Source organism: Poecilia mexicana, unplaced genomic scaffold (assembly GCF_051168715.1).
Source record: "Poecilia mexicana isolate PSO_F unplaced genomic scaffold, ASM5116871v1 scaffold_13, whole genome shotgun sequence".
NCBI lineage: Eukaryota > Metazoa > Chordata > Actinopteri > Cyprinodontiformes > Poeciliidae > Poecilia > Poecilia mexicana.
In genome coordinates, this window is record NW_028263382.1 from 7,367,955 (window position 1) to 7,381,512 (window position 13,558).

Sequence of the window (13,558 nt, forward strand, 5' to 3'; positions counted from 1 at the left end):
GCAAAAATATTTAACTTACAAATATATAGTTAGTAAACTAAATATTCAGCTTACAAACTAAATATTTACATAGTAAGCTAAATATTTAGCTTCAAACCACATATTTGATTAACCTAAATCGTTTGTAAGCTACAAAATTAGTTAGGTTGCTAACCATTTGCTGAAACCTATCCTATATGTTTAGTTTGGAGCTAAGAATTTAGCTTGCAAACTAAATTTTGCAAGCTAAATTTGTTAGCCTGTCATAAGATAAAAACATTGTGGGCTTATTTTTTTTTCATTTTCACCATTTTTCATTTTCATTCATTTATAAGTCACACTTTCTAACTAAATATTCAGCAGTGAAAATATTTAGTTTGAAAAGTAATTTCTTTTAGCTCAAAACTAAATATTTACTTGGCCATTTAGGTAGTTTATTCATCTTAAATATTTAGTTTCCAACTAAGAATTCAATTTGAAAACAAAAAATTTGCTGGAAGCTAAATGTTCAGTTTACGAACTAAACAAGTAGCTTGAAGCTAAATATGTAGCTCACTAATTAAATATTTAGTTTGTAAGCTAAATATCTTGTAGCTAAACTGCCATTTGTTGAATCCTGTCTTAAAGATTTAGCTTGAAGTTCAATATTTAAATATTGAACTAAATATTATTTAAGCTAATTAAATATTTAGTTTGAAACTGTGACATGTGTAAAAGGAAACATGGTGAAAATATGAGTTTAAAACAATTCTTGAGTCAGACTAAATAATCCAAATTATTGCTGTTGATTTTTGACTAATGGTACAATTGGCACTCCATACATATGACCTACATTAGCTTTTTTTTCTAGCTGAAATCACACATCGCAGGTAAAAATGAAAACAGAAAATGGTTTAAGAACTTTTATTGAAAATGATTTATTGATCACAGGCAGCTGCTGCAGATAATTATTGATATTCCCAGGTATTCCAGGAGATTATACCTGGGATTATTTGGTGTTTTGATCACTTTACAACAAAGATGTCGAACAGTAATGGTGTTCAAACTAGTCCAGAAATTAAAGACCTTTTGCTGTACATGGTTAATTACAGCAGATTGGGAAATAAAAACGCAAATTTCCACATTGATAGAGTCAAAAATAATCAGATTTTAATCCCTGAGTTGATAAAACTCCCACTGATGGTGAAGCTTAAAATGCTAAAGAACCACATTACTAAATCAAAGTAAGAGCATTTCTGTATTGTTATTAAAAATAGTGTTTTGTAACTAGAATCCATAAAAGTTACAAAAAGTTTTAAAAAGAGACAGGAGAAAATGTTTGGCCTTAATGCTTCGTCAGCGTGTCACAAACTTCAGTGTGTTTTAAATAACAGACCAACTAAAAGTAACGCATAACTGTGAAATGGAACGAAAATAAAAGTATAATGAAAGTAAAAATCTAAAAACAGAAACTTGTTAAATCCATGATCTGAATATGGAGAGAGGATGGACTTCCTGCACTGCAAAAACACAAAACCTTCTGTGTTTTTGGTCGTTTCTAGTGCTAATATCTTAGTACACTTGAAATAAGACAAAATTTACTTTACAGTTAAATATAGGAGCCTGTTTTAAGAAAATAATTCCTTAATATTGATGAAAAATCACCAGTTCTTTGGTAGATTATTTCACTGACAAGACATTTTCCCATTAAACTAGACCAAAAATACTTGGTGAGATTTTGTGTTTTTGCAGTGTACCGATGTAATATGTACCATAAATACAAAACGTTTTGAGGTATTTTTGATTTACTACAAACTACCTTACAAATAACTATTCAGGAATATACTGAAGCGTATTTTAGGTTAATAACTCCTTAATATCAATGAAAAAATACTAACTGCTCTGGGAATCATTAAGAAGTTATTGACTTAAAATAAGTTTATAAAAATTGCTGAAAAGTTACTTGCAAGTTAATTTTGTCTTAATTGAAGTGAACTCAAAAGTACTTGGGAGGATTTTGTGTTTTTGCAGTGTTCAACAAATAATCGATTTAGTGGCGCTGAGATAAATGCCTGCCACACTTTTCAGATTTTTCTGAGTTAAAAACATTTTTTTCTTTCCCTTTCACACTTTGTACTTAAAATCCCAGTGACGTTTGTGTAAAACCTCCACAAACTGTGGGGGAAAAAGTAATTGAAGGAGTAAAAATAGTTCTGTGCTTCCAGCTCAGCAGAACCAGCGTTCAGCCGGGTCCAAAGCCCAGGAGAACCTGAACTCTACATGAGTTCTGGTGTAAGGAGATCAGCAGACGTGTTTGAGGTCTGCACCGTGTCTGATGGGGGCGCTGTAGGCCGAGTGCCAGTCCCGCTCAAAGACGGCCTTCAGCTGGGATTGGACAGTCGGGTCCAGCGAGTCCGTCTGGTTCACGACCAGCGCCGACCCGGCCGTGTTCAGGAAGTAGTCTCCCGACCAGTTAGACGTCCCTGAGGACAAAACACACATATTTATAAAAGTATTTCAATCCATTTAACTCTCTTTTCCACTTTAAGAAGCTGAAATCTCTCTGGGAGAAATAAAATCTCTTTTTTCATGCCAAATTCGAGTTAGAATTTTAAATGTGACTTATTATTCTTGAACAGGTTCAGGCAGATTTGTGGTCTACTCAAAATATGTTCATCACATTTCTATGTCCCACAGTCATTCCTAGTTAATGAGATTTTAGCTGTTTGAGGTTGTCCTGTCACTTTAAATCCAAGTACGCTGCTGCTGGCCAAACCACCGAAACTCAACGTTTACACTCATACAAGAAAATGCCTGCAAGTATACAATCGTTGTACGTCTTTGAAAAGCAGAAGTTGAACCTCCTGCACAACCAATAAGAATACAAAAAGTGGTTTCTAAATGGTAAGTCAACAAGAAAACGCTTGTCTTTTCCAGCAGCCATTGTACAGTAAAGGAAAACCAGCTGTGCAGATGTGCCGAAGCTCGGCCTGGGTTGCTAGGTAACGTGCTGGAGTTCCACTGGGGTTGCTAAGCAATGGGCAGTACCTGTTTGTAACATTAGTATAACTACGACTTTATTCTGGTAATCAGAGTTGGGTAATAACTAGTTACTTTTACTCTGTTACATTTACTTGAGTAACTTTTTGGGAAAAATGTACTTTTAGGAGTATATTTACAACGCTGTACTTTGAGTAATTTTATTATGAAGTATCTCTACTCTTACTTGAATAAAATTTCTGGATTTTCTACCCACAAAACATGTTTTAACCAAAAACTTCACCAAACTCAGACACACACCTGAAGTTTTTACTAAAGTTTCATAAGTTTTTTTATTGAAAGAAACTGATTTGGAAAATTTTTATTTTGCCTGATTTTGTTATTTTTTGTTACTTATATACATTTTTGTCATTTTTGTCTTCAAAATACCAAAATTTTCATTTAACTTTATATTTTGGTCCATCTGATGATGTAATTTTTAAATATTAAATGATTGATAATTTGATCATTTACTCAGTACTTTTGACCAAATACTTTTTTACTCTTGTTTGAGTAAAAATATGTTGAAGTTGTGTTACTCTAACTTGAGTGCAGTTTTTGGTTTCTCTGCTCCTCTGACGGTAATATTATGATTTTATTCTCATAACTAAGTAATAACAGTAGCCTGGAGCTAAAACTATGTCAGAGTTAATCTTCAAAGTCCAAATATAACGAAGCTGTAAAACAAGATGGCCGCCCTGACATCACTCTGAACTACGGAAACCCAGGAAGTGAACTGATTTATTTATTTTCCAATCATTAAATCATCAGAACCAAAGGTTAAGTTAATGGATTTACTGCAGGTCTTACCAATATAGGCCACTTTGTCGGTCACCATGTACTTGTTGTGGTTCACTCTTGCATAGGGAATCGCTTTCTGCTTCGGGTCGGCGGGAACCGTAAACAGCCTCTGAAAAACCGACACCGAACACCCCGGCTTCGTTACCGTAGCAACCGGCCCGGCGTACCGCGGCTGCATTTTTCAGGAGGAGGCGCAACTCACCACCTGGACGTCCAGCTTGTTTCTGTAGTCGTGAACCGAAGCCAGAGACTTCAGGAAGGGCAGCATGACGGGCGGAGAGTGAGGCCAGCAGCTGATCAGCAGGCGAACTCTGACCTTCCTCTCGTACGCCGACCGCCTCAGCTGCGTGTCGATGTCGGCCCAGTACCTGCACAAGGCGCAAAATATCAAACCTAAAACGGAGGCGACTATTTTGTGACATAGCAGTTAACAAAGGAGAGGGAAAGATTTCACAATAACCAACTGTAATGAGTTTTAAAAACTAGAAGCACAAGTCTGCATTTATTCATAATTTCAAAATTATGACAACATCTTAGAGCCAAGCTAACAAAAAACTTTAATTACCAGGATAAAGTCATAATATTACAGAATAAAGTCCTAAAATGAAGAGAATAATGTCATCATATTTCCAGAATGAAGTTGTAAAATTAAGAGGATAAAGCTGAACTGTGGTAAAATGAGGAATATTGAGCATATTATTTAGTTATACTGTAGTATCGGTTTTATAAATAATTAAATATTAAATCTGTTCACACATCATCAGATTACTATCAGCATCAGTCTGTGTTTGCTGCTGATAATCTGACTAAATTATGGACGATTTTAGCCTTTGAATTTAATCATTTGGCTTGAAAACTGAAGACATGGTGGATCAAAAGTTATCAAAATTAAATATTCTGACTTTTATTTACTTTAGTTCTTATTTTTTTCAGTATTTTCTTCTTTTTCCTTTCTTCTAGGCTACAGTAATCCGCATGATGCTACAACTAGCGTTGGTAACATCCACTCAGCTTCACCTTTTCGGGTGCGTATACTCCGTAGTGGGCAGGTAGTTCATGACAGCGATGTAGATGAACTCCTCTGCGTCGTCAATCACGCTAAGAAGCGACTGAAGATCCGGAGTCCTGCCGGCGGCGCAGAAGGACGGAGGAGAGCTCTGAACGGGACAGGAGAGTTAGCAAAACAGGAAGCAGGAAGTAGGAGTCTGGTGTTACTGGAATAAAAGCTAATCCTCACAGAGAGGTAAACGCTGGACGGCGTGCTGTTCAGCGGCAGCTGGAGCGGCGTGTCTTTGTTGTACAGGGTGGAGAAGCTGGACGGCCACGGCGACGGGATGGACTCGCTCCCTCCAACCAACCAATAAGCTTCAAAGATCTTCTCCAGGTCTGAGGCCAGGCAGCTGCAGTTGTAGACGACGGCTCCCAGCTCTTTCACCTGGACAACCGTGGAGCCAAATGACAATCTGAGGCTGCGTTCACACCAGCCCTGTTTAATCCACTTTAATACAACTCCAGTCCGTTTGTCTAGGAAGTCCGGTTCGGTTGTGGAGGTCTGAATCAAACCAAAAAGCGAACTCTGGTTCACCTACAAACCCCGGTCTCAGTTCGGCTGAAGTGAACTCTGGTTCGGTTTGAATGCATGTGTGAAAGCCAAGCGAACCAGAGACCGCTCCAAAAGCAGGAAGTGGGCTACAGCACAGGGCATTCTGGGTAAATACATATGTTTTGTTGACAACCAGAAACTAGAGATGTGAAGTGTTGCATATTTTGGTATAAATCCAATACCAAGTAAACACAGGGCCAGTATTGCCAATATCAATATCGATACTTATTTCTTAAGTATCATCAAACTTCAGACCTTTACTCATTTCCGTGGGTTTTCCTTTGAATTATTTTGCTAAAGCCTAGGACAGAATCTAAATAAAGTTTTATAAGTGTCTATAAAGTGCTTGTGCATTATTTTCTAAATAAAATTGATCATTTGAGAGCAAATCAAAGCAAAATATTTTTAACAGAACACTTAAACAACAATACAACAATAAAATAAAATTTCAAGAAACTGAAGTATAAATCTTATGATACTATTATCGATCTGATATTGATACGGACTTGGTATCAATATTATTGATATTTTGCATCGATCCACCCACTACTTGCTGAATTCTTGTTGGTTGTGCAGAAGGCTCTACTAATGCTTTTTACAAAGATGTACGGTTGTATAACTGCACATCAGATTGCAGCCATTTTCACTCTAAAACAGCTTAAGAAAGGCAGAACTGAGCAGACTGAAATCTCATCAACTAAGAATGATTTGCAGAAAAACGTAATCAACATGTTTTGACTAGGCCACAGGCATTTCAAGCAGTCCAGCTGTACCTGCGTCAGGGACCTCCAGTCCATGTTGGCGCTGCCGATGTAAATGTGCGTCTTGTCTACGACCCAGAACTTGGTGTGAAGAACCCCGGTGGTGAGCGCCCTCATGTTGACCGTCTTGACGTCGGCTCCTGAAACACACCTGGGCTTTAGCAGGCGCTCTTTGTTAATGTTCAGATTATAGACAATTATTCATAAGATACACAAACAGATGTGAAGTTCAGAGGAGCCTCGGTTATGAACTGATTTTCTGTCAAGAGAAACTGGAAAGTGATTGCAAAATGTTTTCCTATTTTGGATTTTTTTGTTGAAAAATTTGAAATATTCAAAAGAAAATGGAGCCTGAGAATCTGAAACACATGGGAGAAATGCTAGCGGCATTTGTTTCGCTTGGTGCTGATTGGCTGAACGCACAAGAGAGGAAATGAGGAAAAATGTAGCGCTTAGCGCTAAGATGGCTTCCACTGAGTGTATTATTGCGTTTCAAGGTATATTTAATGTTTTAACTATTAAAATAAGCAGCTCTAATAACTTTTTAGAGGGAATTTTAAATATTTACAAGTTTTAGGTATTCCTGGATACTCAGAGTTCACTTCTGAATAAATATATGATTTATAAATGTAAAAACGTATAAAGGCATGTTTTTATAAATCACTAAATGGCTTGAATGCATTAATTAATGGTTGGACTTGATCAAAATTTTAATTAAGTTAGTTGCAGGTTCTGTAATTAATTAATAACAATTTAATCAAACTATATATCAACAAAACTTAAGTTCTTTGAGCATCTTTATGAGTTTTTCTACAGACTTATCTGGAATTCCTCTGAGATAGTTTTTAGAAAAATATTCAGAAAAGATTTTGCTGCTTTGATTTTGATGATATTTTATGTATAACAAAGTGATTGCATAAATTAGCTTGTGCACTTTTTTTCTAGAATTCAATCTCTTAAAGGGGAAGCGCCAAAAACATTGCACTTCAATTAAAACATTAGCTATGAGGGTTTTGCAGCTGCTGATGTGAAGGTAATGAATCACCTGAATCGTTGAGCAGTTTGAGGTCAGCTTGTGGTTTTCCCTCCTGCGAATCGACTGCAATCCGAACGTGAAGCTTCCCGGAGAGTTCAGCCAGCCTCTTCAGAACCTCCTCCCCCTGCGCAAACAGAAACCGTTATTACACTCTACACTGCAAAAACATGAAGTCTTACCATTTTTGGTTATTATTTATTTTATTAGTTTTGGTTTAATTTCTAGTGTATCTTAGTTCACTTGAAATAAGACAAAACCAACTTAAAAATAACTTCAGTGAGAAATAGGAGCTCATTTTAAGTCAATATTTCCTTAATATTGATGAAATGGTTCTAGTTTCATTTGTAGAATATTCCACTGCGCTGTTACCTAGCAACCCCAGCCAAGCCCAGCCCGTTACCTAGCAACCCCAGCCAAGCCCAGCCCGTTACCTAGCAACCCAGTTCTAGTTCCACTGGCAGATTATTTCACTTATAACATGGAAAAAATGTTTTGTTAAGTGAAATAATATACCATTAAGGAATTATTAACTATTAACAGACAAACTCTGATACCATGGAAGGAAACATCATTTTGAATGTTTTTTATTCACTATTCAATAAATATTCCATAAATTTAGCATAAGTGCTAACCTCATACCGACTCATTTTAGATGGTCATAAGTTCTGTGGGTGAACATTTCATTATAAGATAATAGCTTTTTTCAGCACAATCTTCTCTTTTTATTATAAGAAAATATAATTTTTTTACATTATTTAGATCAAATTTCATTTTTTCCCACAGTTCTCATGGTTTTTTGCAGCTGAACATTTTTTTGGTCTTTTTCTTGCTATGTTAGCTTGAGGAGCAAAGCAGCTTGGTAGCCAATCAGAGAATGAGCATCAATAATAAGATTTAAATTAATTATTTTAACTTGTATTTTACTTTTAAAACTTATGTAATAGCAAAATAAAAAATTATGATGAAAATTTTAAGATAAAATGTATCAGATTTAATTCTCTTTATTTTTCCATCCAACTTTCTGAGGTGCCACAGCGCCCCCTGGCGGCCTGCCACAGCGCCCCCTGGCGGCCTCCACTTTGAAAAACACTGTACTAGGATCTATATAAAGCACTGTGTGGTTTTTTGTGTTTTACAGTGCGGAGGACCTTGGGTTGGCTCTGACCTGAGAGGCTGAGGGTTCGTGGGTGCCGGTGTCCTCGTTAGTGAGCGTCCAATAGAAGGAGGCGATGTCGACGCTGCTGCGCGCCTCGCTCATCAGGCGGACCCACGCCTGGAAGATGGAGGGGCTGCTGGTGCTGGAGTTGAACTCCATCCCCTCAGGGATGCTCTCCACCAGGACGATCCTGACGGGGAGAGGAACAGGAAACGTCCCAAACATTACAAACCATCACAGTCTCCAGGTAAAGCACCTTCGACTTGGAAACTTTACTTTTTTTTATAGCAAATTTAATCAGAATATTCAAGTTTTTTTGTATTGGAAATACATCAAATTAATCTCAAAATGTTTGATTTTCTTTGGTGGAAATTTACACATTTTTCTTCACTTTTATCTTTAATATTATGTAGAAAATTGATAAATGAAGCTTTTTTTAAAGTGTTCATACTAACTTTTTCCTGTTTTGCCAAGTTAAAACCTGAAACTTCGATGTGTTTTATTTGTATTTTAAAAGACAGACAATGGGAATGTTGGCCTGATTTGATGTTCTAACTGAAATGTTAGCTATGCTAACACTAAAGCACTACACCAGGAGGAAGCTAATGCTAAAGTGCTTAGTTGATTCCACCAACTTAGCTTAGCTAGCTTTTCCTTTGCCCACATTTCCCAGAATGCCATGCGGTTCTAGATCAGCGTTCGTTAAATGTCCTATTTATTGAATATTAAATATTCTATCAGATGCATTATCTATTGATATTGATATCAACAGATATACCGCTAATGTTAGCGTCTTTGCTTACTTGCAGGGGTCCGAGCAGGACTCCACCGTCTCCTGAAGGCGGCTGCTGATGGAGGCAGGATGCTGGAATGTTGAACCTGCCAACGTCACTGACCCCGCCGCCCTCGGGGTCAGGATGTTGTAGAGCGCCATGGCGGCCAGAAGCACACAGGCCACGGCGGCCAGAGCGATCTGCCACCTGGCGAACTGACGGAGAAACGGCTGCAGTTATTCATTTATTCTGTCCTGAATCAGAGAAACGGACTGAGTCTGAGGAGAAACTCACCAGCTGCGCTCTGTGGGAGAATTCCTGCCTCCGTCTCTCCGGATCCACCATCTGCACACAAATTCACTCAATTATCACTCAGCTCTGTTGAGACCAGTCTGGAAACTACAATCAACAACAGGGGTTAGCTGATACTTTAGCTCTCTGAGAAGTGAAACCAGTTATGTGACTGAAACTGAATAACACCTTCCGGGCGTTTTACATTTTCACAATTTATCAAATCAATAACTTCCTGTTTTTGCAGAACGATCTCATGACTCTCAATGAAACCTGAAATACACTTAAAAAACAAGAACTAAGGCGTTTAAAATGCTCTAATACACAGAATTATTAGCATATTAAAACATTTTAAATAATTTAGTGACACAGATCAAGACTTTAATCAATAACAGCTCATTACTATTCATTTTAGATCAAAAATACGTTTTAAAAAGTATAACGTAGTTAATATACTATACTAATATAAATCCAGAAACAGAATTACAATAATTCAATAAATTAAATATAAGTCCTGGTGTTTGTCAGATTAAAAGTACCATTAGAAAATAACAACCGTTAAGCAAGTATTTAAAATAATTCATTTAATCAAAGCTACATTTGTTTTTAAAGATATATATTTTTAATGGCCTGATGCAATATTACAATTTTAAATGTCATGTTTTTATTAACTGAAAGTAAAAAGTCATCATAATTATCTGTAATAAAGGCTGTCAAACTTTAATCTGTGTGTAATAAATTAATATGTTTTAATAAGTGATGAAGTTAATAAAATAATTAGTTTTTCCAGTAATTTTCTAATTTATTGAATGTGTATCTCTTGTAGAGCATGAAGAACATGGTTACCTGGTTATAGGTGATGTCCGACTTCATGTTCACGTTTCTGTCTGATATTTCGCTAAAACTCTGAGGGAAAACAGGAAGAAAATAGAAAATATTTCACATTTTTCAAACATCAAAAAAATCTGAATAAAAAACCAAAGAGAGTGAGAACAAAACAAAAGTTACTCTATTATTTCCAACACGACAAATGGAAATCTCCAAACAGAAAGACAATCAACAAAGACACACAGCTTTTTTTGTCTTTAGATTTCAAGGCACAGTGTCATTTTTTAGCACAATCAAGTAACCATGATTTTACGCCTTGAAATTGGGGCTCTGTCTCTTTAAGAAGCTCCTTCATGACATCACTACAGTGCTCCTGTATGAACGCTGCAGAATGTAAATTTTGTAAAACAAACATATTTTTAAAAACTGTCACTGTGTTGTGACAGTATTGTATGTATAATCTGTGAAAAAAATTTAACTCCTCTGTCTTCTCCCCAGTTCTGACTAGAAACAACCAATCAGAGCAGGGAGGCGGGTCTTAGCGCTGTCAATCACCTTGTATGCTACAGCTAGCATAGCTTTTTGTGAATGCCAAAGGTAGTTAGCGTCGCCACAGATGGCAGCAGATAAACGGCTTACCTGTAAGTTGTTTCTTCACCATTAGCACATTTAGGAGTGAGTACATGAGGATGATTGACAGCGTTAAGACCCTCCTCCTGCTTCTGAACTGCTGCTGGCTAGTCTGAAGGATTTCTCAAATATGCATGAAAGAATCAAATTAACAAACATTTGATGATGGAATAAGATTATAATATGTGCAGCTTAAAAGAAGTAAATTTGACATAACACTGCCCTTTAAGGAACTGGGGAAGTTGAGATGCTGATGGCAGGAATGTGCCACTGTAAAATCCCTGACACTGCAGTCACGAGAGTTTCTGCCACAAGAGAAACATGTGAGGGATCTCTGCAGCTGGAACAGGACGGCTGCAGTTCGATCAAACTGTTCTTTAACTTCAAAAATCAAACATCCCGTGATCCTCAGGTTATTTAAAAAAAAAAAAAACATACTATGATCCAGCTGCTACTTCTGCTAAAATCTAATATTCTACTTCTACTCCGTGAACATGTTGGTAAGAGGAATCTGTTCTCACTTTCCCTGCCATCTCCTTCAATGAATTTAACTAAACAACCGATGGGATGGAAATGTTTTGCAGTTTTCAAAATGCACTGAAAAAACTAAATTTTACCAAGTAATTTTAGTCTAATATCTAATAACACTTGAAATGAGACAAAACTAACTTACAAGTAACTTTTCATTAAGAAATAAAAGCTTGTTTGAAGTAAACGATTCCTTAATATTGATGAAAAAGTGCTACTTCCAGAAGACATTTTTCCCACAGGTGAAATAATCTGCCAATGGAATTAGAATTTGGTTGCTAGGAGAGCAGCCAGGGTTGCTAGGTAACGGCAGTTACAGTTGGTTATGAAATAAGTGGAATAATTTACCAGTGGAAATAGTTGTTTTTCTTTAAATCAATGCTAAGAAATTATTTACTTTAAACAAGCTCATATTTCTTGTTGAAAGGTTATTTGTAAGTTAGTTTTGTGTTATTTTAATGTACTAAGACGTTTGCACCAGAAACTAAACCCAAAATACTTGGTAAGACTTTGTGTTTTTGCAGTGTGTAACTTTACCTTGTTACCGGTAACCTTAATCTTAAGTCTTCCCTGTCTAAAACCAAATTGCCTGTTGGGCATAATTTAATCATTCAGTCCTGTGACAGCTATTTGCTAATTAATTCAATTTAAAAAGTACTTTATTAATTCCAAAGTCATAACTAATCTGATGATCTTCAGAGAGTTGCAGTGGATAGTGAGGCTGAAGGCAGTAAGAATTTCCAGTAGCAGCCAATGAATCTGACTGAAGAATGTTGCAGTATCAGTGTCTCATGACTGTCATCACATGCTAACAGCTCAATTTCCAAGCATAAGAAATGATATTTTACAGTAATAAGTCCTGAATGACATCATCAATTGTTGACAAGCACTGCTAACCCACGTTGATTGCTTTGAAATCTGTATCTGGTTAGAAATCAGAAAGACGTTGGAGTCGGGGATAGGATCGTTAAACAATATAATCGATGGAGGAAATGGTTGACCTTCCTCCAATTGTCTCAGCATCCAGAAATCTTCTTTTTTTAATTCCTGGTGAGTTTGGGGTCAAAGTTCAGGTATTAAATTAGCTTGTAAGTTGTTAATCAGCTACGTAGCATAATAACTACCGGAAAGTAGCAAACATCCCTCCAGCTGACCAAACCAAGAGGTAATAACTGAATAATGCGGAACATTTATGCCAACACTTTTTTCCATTTTAGTGTTAAAAAAATAAACAGGGGAAACAAAACATAAAACTGAAGACTTCATCAAAAAGCCGAAGGTAACACCAATTTAAAGGAAATTCCCAACACTGTTTACGAACTGGAACTAGGAAATCCCAACTTCCGAGTACTAAACGCACCATTAAACTTTCATAAACTGAAAGTGAATAAAAATTAACAACAAAAAAAATCTGCTCCATTTGTAGCTAAAATAATTCTGATGTTGTTTACATTGAACTGAGGAACGAAAATAAAAAAACAGAGGAACTATGACTCGAGTTTTTCTGACTCATTTTGTGATAAATTGTTGCGAATTGACCAAAACACGAATTTGGCAGTTAGTTAGTTCACTTCAGCTCCGCAGAAATAATTTAGTTCACCGTATAAATATTAAATAACTGATCTAAAGTGAGGAAAACAACTTACTTTGTTGACCTGAGATGAGAGGAACAAAAGTCGCTGACAGAGCAAAACCATAAAAAAAACTTTCAGTCAAAAACAATAAAAAAAACTCCCAACTCACCTGTTAACATGCGTTAAAAATCCTTCGATAACTGCATCTAGGTATTCTCTTTAAACACTATAATGGTTAAATACGTGTTTAAATGACAACTCATTGAAAAGACAGATGTTAAGCGCTATACCTGTCACAGATCACTGCTAGCTTCATACAGAACTAACAACAGCGAACTGGGCAGGTGGTCATGTGATCCGGCGAGGCAGCCAATCAGAACTGAGACTGTACCGTGACGCAATCCACGAATTCCAGAATTGACAATATCACTTTTCACCACATGAGGCCGCTGTTTTAAATTACTCGATCTTGGTTGCACTTTGGGACAGGGCTGGAAATATATTTACATGAAATGAAACGAAATTAAATGAAATATTTGTATATTCTGAACATAATAGTCCTTAATTTCTTTTTCTTTCA

At 36.5% G+C, this 13,558-nt stretch overlaps 1 protein-coding gene across 1 annotated transcript; it reads right to left on the reverse strand.

The window, feature by feature from the left end:
- Window positions 1-868: 868 nt before the first annotated feature.
- On the reverse strand, window positions 869-13,308 carry pld3 (phospholipase D family member 3). Its single transcript, XM_014993179.2, has 12 exons — window positions 13,148-13,308; window positions 10,265-10,324; window positions 9,422-9,472; window positions 9,158-9,342; window positions 8,364-8,544; window positions 7,208-7,322; window positions 6,175-6,302; window positions 5,036-5,233; window positions 4,816-4,955; window positions 4,001-4,166; window positions 3,808-3,907; window positions 869-2,441 (listed from the first exon to the last, which is right to left on the reverse strand). The coding sequence occupies exons 2-12, from the start codon at window positions 10,289-10,291 to the stop codon at window positions 2,260-2,262; spliced, it is 1,473 nt and encodes a 490-aa protein (XP_014848665.2). The 5' UTR covers window positions 10,292-10,324; window positions 13,148-13,308; the 3' UTR covers window positions 869-2,259.
- Window positions 13,309-13,558: the final 250 nt, after the last annotated feature.